The sequence below is a fragment of the Esox lucius genome, chromosome 3 (assembly GCF_011004845.1).
Source record: "Esox lucius isolate fEsoLuc1 chromosome 3, fEsoLuc1.pri, whole genome shotgun sequence".
Lineage (NCBI taxonomy): Eukaryota > Metazoa > Chordata > Actinopteri > Esociformes > Esocidae > Esox > Esox lucius.
Genome location: NC_047571.1, coordinates 14,141,239 through 14,161,392, shown reverse-complemented (window position 1 = coordinate 14,161,392; position 20,154 = coordinate 14,141,239). Strand labels below are relative to the sequence as shown.

Below are 20,154 nucleotides of genomic sequence, written 5' to 3'. Positions count from 1 at the left end.
AATGTCACACATAATTCTCCACATACATCTTCAAGGGCTGCTCAGGTGGAAAAGTTTCATTTTCCCTCCTTAGAGCTTCAATTCAAACCCACTGAAACCCTTCACGCATATCCAGCAAATAGTTTGACGAATAAAGCTAGATCCATTGAATGACACTTTCAGACATTTCGACAGAGCAACAACGCTCACTGGATGCAAGTGACAAGCCAAGTATATTTGTGTATTCTGCTAAGATCTGTCATTAGCTCTGACTCTTTACCCTTTTCCCCCTTTTTTCTAAAATCAGTTGATCAATCCAGAAATGTGCATGGTTGGAGGTAGGGTTTCTTTAAAATGTTATCTAATCAAAGGTGCCTGGCTGGTTGCTGTCCAATGATGCCTGTTTGGTGGGGAGACTTGCACTGCCACTAAACTGGGTTTTTCCGTATTGTTTACATTTCTTCCACTAAATAATTAAGAACTACAGGTACACATTCAGAAGGGTGTAGTACAATATAGTTCAGAAGTCTTTTAGCAGTCTGACTAATAACTCCTTGTTCCCAATTTATATAAACTCTAATAACAGCTTTTATGCCAAATGGAAAACTAATAACTAGAAAATGGACACTGTTTAATGTTACATTTTTATCAACGACGTGAATCATATTTATGTACAAAAACAGACTACGTTTCTGCTATAACATTTTGAAGACCTGTCAAATACTCCAAGGTGACTGTAGTCGCACTTACAGCTTTAGTGACCTAAGCCACTGACTGACAGTTTAGTAGGCGTTTCTCAATTATTCAGATCGAGGTGACACATCTGTGTAGATGGATTTAAACTGAATTAAGGATATATTAGTGCATTTAATGGAACGACAGAGAAGAGCGATTGGGGCAGCAACTTTTTTTAAAGCCGAAAACAATTCTGTAACAATAGATTGAACAAGTAGCCTAATCCAATAGATACCCCCACACAGCCCCAGCGGACTCGACGTGCGCTTTGGATTTGGGCATTCGAGGGGTTCAGGTTGGGTTGAGCATTTGATGTTGACTGCTTCTTAATGAGTTGGTTCTTTATAATTACACATAACAGACTTTGCAAAGTGATTCCGGGACGCAGCCTCCGCAGACGTTGCGTGCGCTTTGGATTTGGGAACTCGTGGGTACGCAGGATTCGGAAAGGCTCGGACGCCGACGAAAAGATCAAAAGGCTATGGATTTGGAATGAATCCTTTAGAATACGCCTTTTGAGAAACGTTGACCACAGTTTAGCATTTTAAATTTTATTTACTTGAACAAAATGAGTGAAATAGCATTTTATTAACTAAATGATAGGCCTACGGCACTAAGGAAAACACGAAGGGACGATTGATGCTTTTGTGCGCATTATGCCTCCTCCGTCGTATGTTTTAATTTCTGAGTGATGAGACGTAAGTTAGCGAACTTAACAACCATAGCTATAGCGCTACATCTGCATGTAAAGAAGTCTACCAATCGAAAGAATGAACTCCTCAGCAGGTGCCACCAGCGACTACCGAAGGGGCTCCCCTAAGGGAGAGAAGGTAGGATATGTCATGAAATCTTAGTAGCTATGGTAGCCTCCACTTTTGAGGTTTGTGCGTAAATGAGTGCGCGAAATATGTTCCTTTTCTGAAAGGTAGCCTATATTTTTTTGATTTGATATAGCCTGCTGTAAATAAGTTAGACTGTTTTGGATTTGACAAAAACAAACAGTTATTTAGACAGCAAGCAATATTTATATTAACTGCAGGCTTTCTTTTGTAGTCAGGTGATAAAGCTATTTCTACACGTGTGCTCCCAATGAAGAATTGTTTTTGCTATAATTTAAAATAATGTTTTTGCAGCAGAGTTTAATCTAGACGTGGGTACTGGTGTTACTGTACCTAGTATCGGTGTAGTTTTAATTAACTGTTTCCGTTTAGCTCCATTTGGCGTTGGTGTTAAACCGATCCACGTGCAGCTGTATACTTGTTTGTTTTGCGTACCTGAGTGTTGACAACCACAGGCTAACCAGAGAATGTAATTATCCTCTGTCGACTTTCACTCCAGAACTTCAGTGAGGTTTTCATCATCAAACTGAGGGAATAAATAACCAGTCTTTGTCTCTTGTAATTTAATCAGGCCTATTTATGAAAAGTGTCTACTGATTGTTACAGTAGATAATACATTAGTTCAAACAGTTGACTGGTTACGGTCCAAGAAGCTTCGTCCTGCAAATAAACGTGAATCTTAGCTAATGTTTAATTGCGAAAGGTTCTACAGTAATGCCTGACAGAAAAGTAAATTACATCGAAATGCGTTAGAGGTCGACAAAACCACGTTTCTCTTTTGCAAATGCATGTGTATAATCTCCATGGTCCCTACTTGACATAGGGGTTGAATTTTCTGCAAAGAAAACGTTTTATAAACAACTATGTTGAGCGCAGCCTTCCGCAACTAACGTAATTTCCGGATTGAAAGGCTGAAGTAATTTATCAATATTACAGACTGGCTTCATGAAAATGCCGACTGGCTCTGTACGGCTTCCATTGAACGCTATGAAACACTGAAGCCTATTTGTTTTTAACGAAGTGTCGAAAAGTGCGGGAGGACCGTTTGGCCATGGCTTGGTAAACAGTGGGAAGCAAAGAAATTGTTCAGCTTTTCCCATGCAAATATCCTGCAATAATTGTTGAACTCTTACAGCTTTTTTTTCGCCCTCCTAAACTGCCCAATGTTATACAGAGGACTTGATATGGTCGACAGATGCACCATTACTCCACACCTTGTGAAGGATCCAGCACTTGACCCGTATCCCTTCTGTCTTTCCTTTCTCAAATACTTGAGCATTCTCTCTGACCAGCTGTAGAGCTGACCGTAAGGTGAACTTACATCTACTGGTTTTAGTTTATTTATTTTTTGCACAAAGATATTTTAAGATGATTGCACCAACTGTCTGTCATGCTGTCTTTGACCAACTCTTCTGTTATCTTTCTCATTAAGATCTCCTCAACCCTAACCAGTAAAGCTTCCAGACAGGTCACTCAACCGTGACTGCTCTTCTCTGTATCTCAGAGGCTATTTTCTGTTGCCCCTGTTGACTCTTTTTGTCATCCCTTTTATCTATCTACTGCCTGCACAGTGTGAACCATCAAACCCTCTGAGCTTTCACTCCCATGGGTGCAAGGCATAGCCCACCCCCCGCAGTAAAATCTTACAATCTCCTCCTGATTTTCCACATTAACTATATAGGCAGGTGATATATATTTGTAATACCATTCTCTGAGAATTATTTTAGCAAGTTTCAACTACCCTGATGAATAAAAGCTTGTCATTATGCTAGAACAATTCGTACCAGCAATTACAAGACCTCACTGTTGGCTGCTGTTGGACCTGGATCTTCACTTTTTACCCCCGTTTCTCATATGGCGCTGCTAGTGTTGTCGTTACGTCCATGCTGCTGCTGCCCGTCACTATAACGCTACATCCACGCTGCCGTCACTGTAACGCTACGTCCACGCTGCCGTCACTGTAACGCTACGTCCACGCTGCCGTCACTGTAACGCTACGTCCACGCTGCCGTCACTGTAACGCTACGCACACGCTGCCGTCACTGTAACGCTACGCACACGCTGCCGTCACTGTAACGCTACGCACAACGCTGCCGTCACTGTAACGCTACGCACAACGCTGCCGTCACGTTACGTCTTTAAGTTTTTACTGAAGACAACTCTTGAGTAGATGCTGTGATTAAGTGTAGTTTGGTCCACAGGTGTGAAGGTGAATGGCAAGGCACTGGATTGACGAACCATCCTTGCTCTCCCTTTGCTTGGTGTGCTATTCTATTTCTACTGGGATATTCTCTCCAAAGCTATTACGGGACTGCGTCACTTACTCGTGGTACCCAATCCCACTTATGAAATGGGAAAGAACTCTGTGGGCTATACTCAGCCGAGTCTGCCCTGTCTCAGGTTGGTTTGTGGTCAGTTGGGTTTGTGTTGGTGGTCTGGTGTTTGGCAAAGAGGGAGGAGCTATTTCCTGGGTTGTTGGCGTCCACATCTCATTCCCTGTTTTCTAAGCTGCAATTGTTGTATGCTGGATGTCTTTATGAGTAGTGTGTGACAACTGCTAATATAAAAAGGGCTTTAGAAAATGCAACACTAAACCTCTGCAATGTATCCTGAATGCCGATTATGTTCTCCCATGTCACCTTTCTCCACTCACTCCACTTGCTTCCAGTTGAACGGAGGGCAGCTCCTACCAAGTCCAGTCAAAACTCTCCTCTATCCTTGCACCCAAATAGTAGAATCATTCTACCCTTGAAGCTTACATCAGAATCCCTGTCCATTTACAGAACATTTCTAAAACCTATCTTGTCAAAGACTATCAACAGTAAATCCACACAATCCCCACTCCTGATGCATTTGGGGAGTAATGCTTTTAATTTCTATAACTATTTGTATTTCTATTCCTTCTAGCATTGAGTTTGCTGATAGATACATACGTCACTGATTATGGTGTACTTACGCTAGAATTCCATTCCATTTCCAAGTGCCCTGGATAAGAGCGTCGGCAAAATGACTAAAATGTGAAATGTATGCAATCAAAATAATGGAAGGCTGACATTTAAATATGGAATCTGCATAGTGCGGAATATGTAAAAAAAAATGACATAGAGCTTGGTACCAAAAACCTGGATGGTAAATTAGAGGTTAGCAGGAGACTATGTACAGTGGGGAGAACAAGTATTTGATAAACTGCCGATTTTGCATGTAGAGGTCTGTAATTTTAATCATAGGTACACTTCAACTGTGAGAGACAGAATCTAAAACCAAAATCCAGAAAATCACATTGTATGATTTTTTTAATAATTAATCTGCATTTTATTGCATGACATAAGTATTTGATCACCTACCAACCAGTAAGTATTCCGGCTCTCACAGACCTGTTAGTTTTTCTTTAAGAAGCCCTCTTGTTTTCCACTCATTACCTGTATTAACTGCACCTGTTTGAACTCATTACCTGTATAAAAGACACCTGTCCACACACTCAATCAAACAGACTCCAACCTGTCCACAATGGCCAAGACCAGAGAGCTGTGTAAGGACATCAGGAATAAAATTGTAGACCTGCTCAAGGCTGGGATGGGCTACAGGACAATAGGCAAGCAGCTTGATGAGAAGGCAACAACAGTTGGCGCAATTATTAGAAAATGGAAGAAGTTCAAGATGACGGTCAATCTCCCTCGGTCTGGGGCTCCATGCAAGATCTCACCTCGTCGGGCATCAGTGATCATGAGGAAGGTGAGGGATCAGCCCAGAACTACACGGCAGGACCTGGTCAATGACCTGAAGAGAGCTGGTACCACAGTCTCAAAGGAAACCATTAGTAACACACTACGCCGCCATGGATTAAAATCTTGCAGCGCACGCAAGGTCCCCTGCTCAAGCCAGCACATGTCCAGGCCCGTCTTTAAGTTTACCAATGACCATCTGGATGATCCAGAGTAGGAATGGGAGAAGGTCATGTGGTCTGATGAGACAAAAATAGAGCTTTTTGGTCTAAACTCCACTTGCCTTGTTTGGAGGAAGAAGAAGGATGAGTACAACCCCAAGAACACCATCCCAACCATGAAGCATGGAGGTGGAAACATCATTCTTTGTGGATGCTTTTCTGCAAAGGGGACAGGACAACTGCACCGTATTGAGGGGAGGATGGATGGGGCCATGTATCGCGAGATCTTGTCCAACAACCTCCTTCCCTCAGTAAGAGCATTGAAGATGGGTCGTGGCTGGGTCTTCCTGCACGACAATGACCCGAAACACACAGCCAGGGCAGCTAAGGAGTGGCTCCATAAGAAGCATCTCAAGGTCCTGGAGTGGCCTAGCCAGTCTCCAGACCTGAACCCAATAGAAACTCTTTGGAGGGAGCTGAAAGTCCGTATTGCCCAGCGACAGTTCTGAAATCTGAAGGATCTGGAGATGGTCTGTATGGAGGAGTGGGCCAAAATCCCTGCTGCTGTGTGTGCAAACCTGGTCAAGAACTACAGGAAACTCATGATCTCTGTAATTGCAAACAAAGGTTTCTGTACCAAATATTAAATTCTGCTTTTCTGATGTATCAAATACTTATGTCATGCAATAAAATCATGCAATGTGAATTTGTGGATATGCCATTTGCCACAAAAAGAGCCTGCCACAAGACGTGGGGGAATCCAGAGTCATTCCACTACACAAGAATAGTAAAGCACCCTTTAATGGTTCAACCAGCTGATGAATCAGTGTACTTGCTTTGCCATGCTTTGCAACACACAACAGGCTTCCTATATGGAAGGGCTCTCCACAGGCTGAGTGACATAAATGACTGATGATTGTCTGAAAGAAATTGATGGTAATATTATTGTGGGAGCTGTATTGTTACTATTCTGTGCTTTTGGCTGAACATCCTCAGTCATGTCATGAGCTAGAATTACCTACAGTCTCTACAGGAAGTCAACACCCACCTTCAGCCTTTTTACATTTCATCCATTTAAATTAGATTTGTTTTCCCCACTCGTCTACACAATGTATTCCACACGTTTTAAGAGGATTTTTTTTTTATTGTGGTGAAATGAAATTCTACACTGCTCAAAAAAAAGTAAGGGAACACGTAATCATCACAGTATAACACTGAATCAATTAAACCTCAGGGATATCAATCTGTCCTGTGAGGAAGAATAAACGATTGTGAATCAATATCAGCTTTTTTGGTGCAAGTGAAAGTGCACTGGAGAGGCAACCCCCAAAAAGGGAATGGTTTTAAGGGTGGTGGCCACAGACAATTGCTTTCTCCTTATCCTTCCTGACTGATCCTTCGCTAGTTTTGCATTTTGCTAGTGTCCTGGTCACTACTGGTAGCATGAGGCGGTACCTGCAGACCATTCAGGTTGCACAGGCAGTCCAGCTCCTCCAGGATGGCACATCCATACGTGACGTCTCAAGAAGGCTTGCTGTGTCTCCCAGTACAGTCTCATGGAGGAGATACCAGGAGACAGGCTGTTATACAAGGAGAGCTGGACAGGGCCGTAGAAAGGCATCAATCCAGCAGCTGGACTGGTATCTGCTCCTTTGTGGGAGGAGGAACAGGAGGAGCTCTGCCAGAGCCCTACAAAATTACCTCCAGCAGGCTGCTGGTGTGCATGTTTCTGACCAAACTGAAACAGACTCCATGATGGTGGCATGAGGGCCCGACATCCTCTAGTGGGACCTGTGCTCACAGCCCAGCACCATGCAGCTTGATTGGCATTCGCCAGAGAACACCAGAATTGGCAGGTCCGCCATTGGTGCCCCGTTCTCTTCACAGATGTGAGCAGGTTCACACTGAATGAGCACATGTGAAAGAGTCTGGTGACGCTGTGGTGAACATTATGCTGACTGCAACATCATCCAGCATGACCGATTTGGCCGTGGGTCATTGATGGTCTGGGGAGACATATCCTTGGATGGTTGCACAGACCTCCACGTGCTAGCCAACGGTACCCTGACTGCTGTTAGGTACTGAGATGAAACCCTCAGACCCAACGTCAGACCTCTTGATTCAGGACAATGCCTGGCCTCATGTGGCCAGAGTGTGTAAGGCAGTTCCTGGATGACAATTGTATTGATGCCATTGACTGGCCCTCACGTTCCCCAGAACTGAATCTAATTGGTGCATCTGATGCCACCAAGTAGCACTACAGACTGTCCAGGAGCTCACTGATGCCCTGATCCAGGTCTGGGAGGAGATCCCCCAGGACACCATCCGCCGTCTCATCAGGAGCATGCCCAGATGTTGTCGGGAGTTCATAAAGGCCACACACACTATTGAGTCAAATAATGAGTTGCCGTTATGAAATTCATGCACGTTGGAACAGCCTGTGATTTCAGTTGTTTACTTTGATTTACCCGATGTGTGATTTAAACATTCCCTTTTTTTTTTAGCACTGTATATAAAAAATGCTGTGCTGGTTAATGCGCTGGTTGAAGTGCTAGGGCTGAAGTTTTTGGCCCGTTCCAGCCCCGTCACAAGGCAGCCCCCTTGGAACTTTTTCTGTTTGTAGAAATGACAATGAGCGATACACTGGGCCTAAATTACTCCAACACGAAAAAAATAGTATCTGGGACAAATCAGTCACCCTACTGATCTCAGTCTGCTAAATAATGAAGTGACTGAGCATGTGGAGGAAACTGCTAGGTATAGATAACAAGCAGACATAGTCAAAACCAAGTTCACACCCCTGGGTCTCCATTCCTTCTGATATAACTGTTTAGAGACTATACACCTGGATCTGCGTAGCCTTTCTGAATTAAAAAAAACCGAGATCAAATGGTCGCTATGACAGGAAAATACCTTTATGTGATGAGGCTTTGTTTCGCTTTCTTCTACGGACCCTTTTTGTACCTGGAATACTGGCCAGTTGTATGCTCATGTAAAAATGGAATAGGGAAATTGCAGCGGGTTAAGAACAGCACCCATAGCACTTATTGTGCATGTTTACATAGGGAGAATGTCAGTTATATGCATGCCAGCCTCTTGGAGGAGACCGTAACTGTCACCATTGTTCTTTGTAGGGGTTATAGATGTGTTAAGGGCTCTACGCTGTCTGTTCAAACACACAGCACACACACATGTTACACAAGACATCTAACCAGTGATCTCCTCATAGTCTTCAACTCCAGAACAGAAGCTGGGTGGTGAATAGTAATGAATAGAGCAGTGACTACATGGAAGAGCACCAGTAAAAACACATCAGACAACATCTTACCATGCATTATGTTGGTATTTATGAACTATGTGCATTGTACATGTTATCCATATACGTAAGATATTACATCTGAACCAGCAGTATAAGTCAGTGGCATGTGATGTCATGTCAGTTGGGTAGCAAAAGAGGTCTGCATAGCATTTCAGTAGCTAGAGTTTGCCCCCTGCTGGGAGGAGTTTCTGTTAAAACACCTTTTGCAGGTGCTGTTGTATAACAGCTTTTCACAATCACTAACACACTAAAACTGGTCCTATGAACAATATACACACTAACTGCAGAAGGAAAAGCGCTATTCAGCCTTTTCACATAAATCTCTGTTGTACTCACATGTTTGCAAAACTCTGCACACAACCCTCTTTGTCAAGCACATCTGGAGAAGAAATGTTCACCTATTTTTTCAGAGTATATTTTCTTATAGTCTGTATACCTTAACAAAAGCCATTGTCTTGAATTCTTCTTGACTGGATTTTTTTAAACCTGTAATGTTTTTGACAATCGTGTTCACAATGGTTAGATCCTGGGCCTCAGAAATCAGGCATCACCATGATCAACTTGTGTCTCCCAATTCTAGAAAACGATTATTTTATAGAAAATGAATGCAAGTCTCAAGTTAATTTTCCTGTGCAGTCCTGCGTGTGCTAATGCATGCAGACTTATACAGTGCTGGTAAAAGGACGGTTTGCACAGTAGTCCGATACCTAGGCCTACTGTAACTAACTCATTTTCATTTCCAAAAGTCCGGACAATTGATGCAACGTTGAAATGGCTGTATTCTTAACTCAGTTTCCCTCACTGTTCTAACATCTACAAGAGCAGTGTCACGTACAGTGTCATTTAATGTCATTAGAGGTATTTGTTCTTCTCTCTTGTCCACCTCCTCCCTCCCATTCTAACTCTTCTACCTCCCACTTGGATGTTGTCATCCGTTGTTTCAGAAGGGATAACTCACCTGTGGCCCTTTTTATTTATACCAACATGTTGACTGCTTGTTTAATAATTATACTTGTTAGTGTTTACACCTGGACAACTGTTTGTTGAGGGTGTTAGATTTACGATGTTTTGAGTTTGGTTATTGAATGGCAGTGTTTTCCTCATGACAACATGGTGACACGTGCTTTACAAAGACGTGTTGTTTTGTAAAAAGGTATGAGTGGAACGGCGATGTGAAAGGTGAATAGTACTCATTGGTCAGGGTAAAACGTTTTTCTTCTAGAATTAACAAAAGGGTTTTGCATTTATTGTTCATGCTATAGAACCGGTTTAAGTGTGTTAGCAGTTGTTGAAAAGCTGTAAGGTCCTGCTGTTACATGTTCTTTGATGTGAGTCCTTCTAGCCGTGGCACTGACTAAGAAACCAACCCCAGTGTGTAAATCATGTGGATTGAAGAGTGAAAAGCAGCAACCTTGAGTAAATATTTATACCGTCTACCTGTTATGTTATTACGCAGTTGCACCTGGAGTAAAACAACTCTGCAGTTTTACTGAAGCTGGATGGACGAGTTCACGGATGAGTAGTCATTTTAGACTGTTATGCCTTGACACAAGCAGTCTAACCATGGAAAGTGTTTAACTGGATTGACTTTTGACATGGATTGTAGACATCCACCAAACGCTCGGGGAAAAAGGGTTGCGAGCAGCTTTGTGAACTTCCATTAAGATTATGAATGGAAGGCTAGGCTCTGTTGAGCTGCTGCTTGTTCGAGCTGTAACTCTTCTCTGACCTCTGTTATGGGAGAGGAATGGATTTGCATGGAGTCCTACCCATGTTAATTGTGGCACTTTAACTCTTTCTAAACTCCCAGGGCACGCCAACTGTCAGGTCCCCGTGTTTCTGTCAGCCAGACTTATGTGCTTTCCCATTTAATTGGCCCATGACGCACACTGGCAGTAACTCTCACACACACAGACTTGCTGAATCGTCAGCATTTCTTATTTTTATGCATGATGGATCCGTCCCTGAGCGGGCACACCTCATTTATGAACTCCCAAATGAATCTCGGAGGCGTCGCTTTTGGAGGAAATTTACATACGCTGGAAAGGTTAGATGCCGTCTTTTAAATGTACGTTTATTCAGACACTGGCCATTTCTAAAGAATCACTGGAATTCAATTGCCCTTCTGTGCCAGTGGAGCAGGGAATAGTTCATAGCTTCTCTCAGCGTAGACCCTGTGGTCTCCTATATTGTTGTCACTGGCACTGGTGTTGGTTGTGCTGTCTGACACTTCTGCGCTGAATAGTTGGGTCTGGAATCAGTCTAGACTTTGATGATTTGCATTTCCTGAGTGTTGCTGTCTGAAAGGGAGAGGAAGATACTTTAAAATGTTATTGCCGTGTTATTCCGGTAGCAGGTGTATTGAGTGCCTAACCAGTGCATGGCCTAATATACAGCATATGGAATTGGTAATAAATAATAAATTGTATTGTGGACGATGCTGCTAGTTTTACCCACAAAGCCTTATTAAGCCTGCGTTTTAGTTCATCTTTCTCACAGCTTTTTGACAGTTTCTTTAAAAGAGAGATTGTATTGCTATTTGTACAAGAACAATTTGAATCCCTTAACTCAGAATGCAGGGTGCTCTCTGAAAAACCTGGAAGCAATAGATTTCTACATTAATATATTGAGCTCAATGACTTTGACAGCCATATTAAGAAAATAATACTGCCTACCTCCAGCTAAATAAACTGTACAATTCAAAGACTTACACACACACACAATGAAACATACATTTCCACACACACTTTAACTTTTACGCACACAGTGTTGTACACCAGCCAATAGGTGACGGCAGAAAATAGCCGTCAGCCATGCTCTAGGAAAGTGTGGTCCCAAACTTTGTTTCTGTAACAATTTGTTGGTGTGGCTGGTGAAATGTAACCCCTCTGAAATCCAAAATCAGACCAAAAGAGGTGAGGACTGAGCATCCATTGCATACATTTTTTTATTTGAAACATGTTTATTGAGAATGTGGTATTTTTGTTTACTTTTACTTTGTACATATATTGTTCTGCCAGAAAATGACACATTAGTTTAACCATTTATTGGATAACATGCACAACAATCCTTTACATGTCTTGTTGTTAGGTTCTGCTCCTCTGGAGTAACTCACTGCTATCACATGATGGTGCATACGATACTACTAATAACTATATCAACACCATGATATTATTAATAGCAATCCCTCGTATGCGAGCGCCTGGTGGCCGGATGGGCGACGTGGGGCCGCCCTCCCGTGGGCTCACCACCCACAGGAGGGACCATAAGGGGCCGGTGCGAAGAGGATCGGGCGGCAGTCGAAGGCAGGGGCCTAGACAACCCGATCTCTGGACACGGAAACTGGCTCTAGGGACGTGGAATGTCACCTCGCTGGCGGGGAAGGAGCCTGAGTTAGTGCGTGAGGTTGAGAGGTTCCAATTAGAGGTAGTCGGGATCACCTCTACGCACGGCTTGGGCTCTGGAACCACACTCCTTGAGAGAGGATGGACTCTTCACCACTCTGGAGTTGCCCATGGTGAGAGGCGGCGGGCTGGTGTGGGTTTGCTTATAGCTCCCCAGCTCTGCCGCCATGTGTTGGAGTTTACCCTGGTGAACGAGAGGGTCGTTTCCCTGCGCTTACGGGTCGGAGATAGGTCTCTCACTGTTGTTTGTGCCTACGGGCCCTGCTAGTCACAGTTTGTCCATAACGAACACCATGTTCAAGCATAAGGGTGTCCATCAGTGCACGTGGCACCAGGACACCCTAGGCCGCAGGTCGATGATCGACTTTGTTGTCGTCTCATCTGACCTGCGGCTGTATGTCTTGGACACTCAGGTGAAAAGAGGGGCGGAGCTGTCAACTGATCACCACCTGGTGGTGAGTTGGATCCGATGGCGGGGGAGGAAGCTGGACAGACTCGGCAGGCCCAAGCGTACTGTAAGGGTCTGCTGGGAACGTCTGGCCGAGTCTCCTGTCAGAGAGATCTTTAACTCCCACCTCCGGCAGAGCTTCGACTGGATCCCGAGGGAGGCTGGAGATATTGAGTCCGAGTGGACCATGTTCTCCACCGCCATTGTCGAAGCGGCTGCTTGGTGCCTGTCGAGGCGGCAATCCCCGAACCCGGTGGTGGACACCGGAAGTAAGGGATGCCGTCAAGCTGAAGAAGGAGTCCTATCAGGCCTGGTTGGCTTGTGGGACTCCTGACGCAGCTGACGGGTACTGACAGGCCAAGCGGGCTGCAGCCCGGGTGGTTGTGGAGGCAAAAACTCGGGCCTGGGAGGAGTTCGGTGAGCCCATGGAGAAGGACTATCAACTGGCCTCGAAGAGATTCTGGCAAACCATCCGGCGCCTCAGGAGAGGGAAACAGTGCCCTACCAACGTTGTTTACAGTAGAGGTGGGCAGCTGTTGACCTCAACTGAGGATGTCGTCGGGCGGTGGAAGGAGTACTTCGAGGATCTCCTCAATCCCGCTGTCACTTCTTCCATTGAGGAAGCAGAGGATGAGGGCTCAGAGGTGGACACGTCCATCACCCGGGCTGAAGTCACTGAGGTGGTCAAGAAACTCCTCGGTGGCAAGGCACCGGGGGTGGATGAGATCCGCCCTGAGTACCTCAAGTCTCTGGATGTTGTGGGGCTGTCTTGGTTGACACGCCTGTGCAACATCGCGTGGCGGTCGGGGACAGTGCCTCTGGGATGGCAGACCGGGGTGGTGGTCCCTCTTTTTAAGAAGGGGGACCGGAGGGTGTGTTCCAACTATAGGGGGATCACACTTCTCAGCCTCCCCGGGAAAGTCTATGCCAGGGTTCTGGAGAGGAGAATACGGCCGATAGTAGAACCTCAGATTCAGGAGGAACAGTGTGGTTTTCGTCTGGGCCGTGGAACACTGGACCAGCTCTATACCCTCTACGGGGTGTTGGAGGGTTCATGGGAGTTTGCCCAACCAATCCACATGTGTTTTGTGGATTTGGAGAAGGCATTCGACTGTGTCCCTCGTGGCATCTTGTGGAGGGTGCTTGGGGAATATGGGGTCCTGGGTCATTTGCAAAGGGCTGTCAGGTCCCTGTACAACCGAAGCAGGAGCTTGGTCCGCATTGCCGGCAGTAAGTCAGACTTGTTCCCAGTGCAAGTTGGACTTCGGCAGGGCTGCCCTTTGTCACCGGTTCTGTTTTTATGGACAGAATTTCTAGGCGCAGCCAGGGGCCGGAGGGTGTCAGGTTTGGGGACCACACAATTTCGTCTCTGCTCTTTGCAGATGATGTTGTCGTGTTGGCCCCTTCTAACCAGGACCTTCAGCATGCACTGGGACGGTTTGCAGCCAAGTGTGAAGCGGTGGGGATGAAAATCAGTACCTCCAAATCCGAGGCCATGGTCCTCAGTCGGAAAAGGGTGGCTTGCCCACTTCAGGTTGGTGGAGAGTGCCTGCCTCAAGTGGAGGAGTTTAAGTATCTAGGGGTCTTGTTCACGAGTGAGGGAAGGATGGAACGGGAGATTGACAGACAGATCGGTGCAGCTTCTGCAGTAATGCAGTCGATGTATCGGTCTGTCGTGGTGAAGAAAGAGCTGAGCCGCAAGGCGAAGCTCTCGATTTACCAGTCAATCTACGTTCCTACTCTCACCTATGGTCATGAGCTTTGGGTCATGACCGAAAGGACAAGATCCCGGATACAGGCGGCCGAAATGAGCTTTCTCCGCAGGGTGGCCGGGCGATCCCTTAGAGATAGGGTGAGAAGAGGGGGGTCAGCTGAGGTGGCTTGGGCATCTTTTTTGGATGCCTCCGGGAACGCCTTCCAGGGAAGGTGTTCCGGTCCCGTCCCACTGGGAGGAGACCCCGGGGAAGACCTAGGACACGCTGGAGGGACTATGTCTCCCGGCTGGCCTGGGAACGCCTCGGTGTCCCCCGGGAAGAGCTAGAGGAAGTGTCTGGGGAGAGGGAAGTCTGGGCATCCCTGCTTAGACTGCTGCCCCCGCGACCCGGCCCCGGATAAGCGGAAGAAGATGGATGGATGGAATCCCCATAGGCAATGAGCAAGGTACAGAGTGCCTATCCCTCCATTGAAAGAACACAGAATCGAACAGGTGAAGGCAGGGGTGGTGGGTGGATTTGCACCCAAATGCTTGTAGACCAGCACACAGATTGAGTGAGAAACCTGCCAATTGAATAGTCCGTATGAATTCTGATATTGTGATTGGAGGGATCACTGACTCAGGTTTCCTGTCTCAGCTGGCTATGCTATTCAATTAAACAAGCTGCCATTTTGGGTTCTAAATTAAATTTATGCAGAATTTATATACTTATTATTTATAAGTGAATGGAAAAATATATATATGATGAAAATGGCAAAAAAGTATTTAGCGACTCTAGATTCCTCCTTTTAGTTGACTGGCCTTTAAGTTGGACTAAAGTCAATGACATAGATCATGGTCTGGTTCAAGGTGAAAGTTTTTCCCATGAAACACCATTTTAGAGATCTCTAAATATAACTTCAGTTTTATATATTATGTTGCACCCCAGAATTCAGACTGACTCACAGGTAGGCATTTTTTATGTGGGGGGCTTTTATTCTGTAAGAATAATGTCTGAGAAATGTGTGATATGCTGCTGAGAACTCGCCACTGGCTCTTTCTAAATCTCACAAGCAACAGAAGAATATTCCAGAGCCAGCTCAACACCAAGCCCCAACCCCCTGGTGGATGGATTCCCACAAAAGTGTGCACAATTTGTGTTTATGGGATATCTGTTTCTATATGCTACTGTGCACATACAAATACCACTATATATACTATATACAGTGTATTTAGTATACAGTGTATACAAACCCGATTCCAAAAAAGTTGGGACACTGTACAATTGTGAATAAAAACAGAATGCAATGATGTGTAAGTTTCAAATTTCAATATTTTATTCAGAATACAACATAGATGACATCAAATGTTTAAACTGAGAAAATGTATCACTTTAAGGGAAAAATATGTTGATTTAAAATTTCATGGCATCAACACATAACAAAAAAGATGGGACAAGGTCATGTTTACCACTGTGTGGCATCCCCTCTTCTTTTTATAACAGACTGCAAATGTCTGGGGACTGAGGAGACAAGTTGCTCAAGTTTATTAATAGGAATGTTGTCCCATTCTTGTATAATACAGGCTCAACTGTCATAGGTCTTCTTTGTCGCACCTTCCTCTTTATGATGCGCCAAATGTTTTCTATGGGTGAAAGATCTGGACTGCAGGCTGGCCATTTCAGTACCCGGATCCTTCTTCTGTGCAGCCATGACAATGTAATTGATGCAGTATGTGCTCTGGCATTGTCATGTTGGAAAATGCAAGGTCTTCCCTGAAAGAGACTACGTCTGGATGGGAGCATATGTTGTTCTAGAACTTGGATATAACTGTCAGCATTGATGGTGCCTTTCCAGATGTGTAGGCTGCCCATGCCACAGGCACTCATGCAACCCCATACCATCAGAGATGCAGGCTTCTGAACTGAGCACTGATAACAGCTTGGGTTGTCCTTATCCTCTTTAGTCCGGATGACATGGCGTCCCAGTTTTCCAAAATTAATCAAATTTTGATTTGTCTGACCACAGAACACTTTTCCACTTTGCCACAGTCCATTTTAAATGATCATTGGCCCAGAGAAAATGCCTGCACTTCTGGATCCTGTTTAGATACGGCTTCTTTTTTGACCTATAGAGTTTTAGCCGGCAATGGCGAATGGCGCGGTGGATTGTGTTCACCGACAATGTTTTCAGGAAGTATTCCTGAGCCCATGTTGTGATTTCCATTACAGTATCATTCCTGTATGTGATGCAGTGCCGTCTGAGGGCCCGAAGATCACAGGCATCCAGTATGGTTTTCCGGCCTTGACCCTTACGCACAGAGATTGTTTCAGATTCTCTGAATCTTTGGATGATATTATGCACTGTAGATGATGATAACTTCAAACTCTTTGCAATTTTTCTCTGAGAAACTAATTTCTGATATTGCTCCACTATTTATCGCCGCAGCATTGGGGGAATTGGTGATCCTCTGCCCATCTTGACTTCTGAGAGACACTGCCACTCTGAGAGGCTCTTTTTATACCCAATCATGTTGCCAATTGACATAATAAGTTGCAAATTGGTCCTCCAGCTGTTCTTTATATGTACATTTAACTTTTCCGGCCTCTTATTGCTACCTGTCCCAACTTTTTTGGAATGTGTAGCTCTCATGAAATCCAAAATGGGCCAATATTTGGCATGACATTACAAAATGTATCACTTTCAACATTCGATGTTATCTATATTCTATTGTGAATTAAATGTAAGTTTATGAGATTTGTAAATTATTCCATTCCTTTTTTACTCACAATTTGTACAGTGTCCCAACTTTTGGAATCGGGTTTGTACTATATATGTACAGTACCTGTTTTGGGGTATTTCTTTATTGCTTTTATTTTCCACATTGTGAAATAGTAGTGAAGACATCAAAACTATAAAATAACACATGGAATCATGTAGTAACTAAAAAAAGTGTGGATCAAATCAAAATACATATATTTTCAATACTTTCAAGGAGCCATCCTTTGACCTGGAATGCTTTTCCTGCAGTGATGTGCAGTAGGAGTTCCAGATATGCTGAGCACTTGTTGGGTGATTTTTTTCCTACATCTCAATTGGTTTAGGATTTTAATGACTTCACAATTTTTCTGCAATGTGGAAAATAGTAAAATCAAGAAAGACTGTTGAACGAGTAGGTATCCAAACTTTTGACTGGTACTGTGTATATGTATGAACTTGTGTCATTGAAGCAACTCCCAAAGTACACGGAGAGTTGAAGAAAATGCAGGGTCACTCTGTCAACTAATGATTAGTTAGCTTGCAAGCTCCTGATGCTCATATAAGGTGACTATAGAGCAATGAGTTAGGGAAAGTTCTGCCAATGATAATTTATCCCACCCCAGGAAAGGCTGGGCAATATGAATTGCCCCATGGCCACCAGCCAGCAAGTGGCACTGTCAGGGCTTGAACATAGAATGTGGTGTACACCTTGGCATTGAAATGTAGTGCTTTAGACCACTGCACCACCTGGGAGTCCCTGCATATTAATATTTCACATACGGCCTCAGCCATAGCAGGTGTCTTTTAGCGCTATCCTGTTGTATAGCGGTGATTAATATGTAAAACATTAATGAGATGCTAAAAAGTTGGAGGGAAAACAGCAATGAATAATGATGTGTCCACAGTTCAACTCAAATGCATGTTTATATGGTTTGTTAAGTGTTTACCGGAAATAATCGAATGACAATTATTAATTAATCAATTAATTAAAGAAAGCAATCATTTGGGCAGATGACCACTTCCCCGACTGTGGAATAGATCTGCAAGCTTATTAAAACTTAACTTGAATTAGAGAGTGGTGTACACCTCTAACAACGAGGGATTTCTTTCCCCTTGGTAATTGATGGCTTCATTACCATTTTCCTGCTATAACTCTGCTTTCCCTGTAGTAATGTAAGTAGCAAGGCTTGCCCCTCTCTGCTACTGTCCATCATGACGACGTGATTAGAGGCGTGAGGTAAATTCTCTAGGTTGGGGTGGGGGGGGGTTCTTCAGTTAATATCATGCATGGGCGTATTCGGCGCTTAGAGTTTATCTTTCTATGCTCTGGGCATTGTCTCCCATTATTCTAACACTAATTCAGCCTTTTAAAGGGTTGAGTGAAGGCACAGAGAGATTGCAAGATCGGCAAAAACATGACAAATGGAAAGGGGAGCAAGTGAGGGGAAATTACAGCAGATTGCCTTGTGTTTGTGTCTAAATGACAAAATTGCAAAACACCGATTTATCATCGGCTATTGTGAAAACATCAGCACCCCTCCGCTCTATTGCAATAACCGCACTGACCTTTTCCCTTAATTGCAATTGCAATGACTAACTGCTCTGTTCCTGATTGCCGAGGTCTGTAGATGTTGCTGAATTGAATGTAGGAGATGACCAACGAGGGACCAAGTTTATAGGGCCCAGTGTAAATGTTCTGTTACGATGTCAGAAAGTATATCCTTTTTATGACAATGCATATAGGGCCTATTATCACAAAAGCAGTGTGAGATATTAGTCAAGAGATGACCATTTGGCTTAGCCTGAGTAAAAGGGACTGAGCCAACATTTTCACCAAAAACCGTTGACCAAATACATATCCCCTGATGTCTCTCGGCTGCAATCACAATGGATCTAAAACATAACCCAGGATAAACGTGACAATGAAACCACGAGTTTCCTTCTGGACCGTTATTAGGTCTGTTCCAAAGTAGTCAGCAGAACTACTAACAACAACAAAGAAGATAAGGAAAAAAGTTATGCGTTGCTTTCAATTGCAATGTTGCCACAGTCCCTGTTAACGTTTTCTACTCAGCCTGTGAGCATCATAGAGGGAAAAAGACGACACGTGTTGCAGAGAGTCGTATTAAGGGTCATACTAACAGACTGCTCAAATCATTCAAAAGCTAGAATAGAAAGCACTCTATGTGCCAACCACTAAAAAGTGGACATCGCCAGTGCATGCTGTTGTATCTCTGTTTCTGTGAAGGAAGTGTATCCAATCAGTGGGGCTATTTCATGAGGGATATGCCGTGGACCGGTAGTTATTCCATGGACTGGCGCTGTTCCACGGACATAGGGTTACAATATCTACATAGGATGAGGAAATTAATGTCCTGAGCTTTCTAGTGGCACTGACTTAACCACTGATAAAGACTGTGAAAGTGCTCAGTAACCCAGGAATATAGCCAATGCTTTTTTATGTCTGAAGAGATTTGCCCTGTAATTTGAATAAACTACACAAACTTCACACTTACATAATTTAAAATTAACATTCCAAATGTACTGTATGTGACATGTTTATCCCTACTCATCATAATCATTTGCGAATACCATGTTTCTGTAATTACCATTTCTTATCACTCTTGTGCGATTCCATTTTATGCTATCTTTTCTGATTCTGTTTTTTTCTCTCCTCATATTGAGGTCTGATTGTAATTCTTGCATTTTCTTTCATCCTTGTCTTGAGTTCTGAGAGAATTACCTAACACACCGTCTAATTTTCTGCCTTTGACCACCACATTATTTGTCAGAATTGTATTTCTCAGGAGCTTTTCAGGAGGAACTTGTCAGTAAAAACCAGGTGGTTTGGGCCTGATAGCGACACCATAAGAAATAACCTTCTCTGTGGCAGAGAAAGTCCTCTTTAAACAGATCATAATGCACAGTGGAAAATAACTTTAGTGGACTTTATGTATCTGTGGGAGAGGCTGTGAAACCCTGAACCAGTTACTGCCTGCCTCTCTGGGGGGAAAAAAATAAACCCCTCATCCATGAAATAAGTACTTGGAGTGCTCTATTTTTTCATTTGTCATTTCACTGACTATTACGAGGCT

At 43.9% G+C, this 20,154-nt stretch overlaps 1 protein-coding gene across 1 annotated transcript in view; it reads left to right on the top strand.

Annotated features, from left to right (window-relative positions):
• Positions 1-1,090: 1,090 nt before the first annotated feature.
• Positions 1,091-20,154, top strand: part of LOC105019106 (dipeptidyl aminopeptidase-like protein 6) — a 101,690-nt gene continuing 82,626 nt past the window's right edge. The window contains exon 1 of the mRNA XM_013131866.3: positions 1,091-1,544. Coding sequence (XP_012987320.2) covers positions 1,485-1,544 — 60 coding nt within the window. The 5' untranslated portion in view covers positions 1,091-1,484. The remainder of the gene's footprint in view (positions 1,545-20,154) is intronic.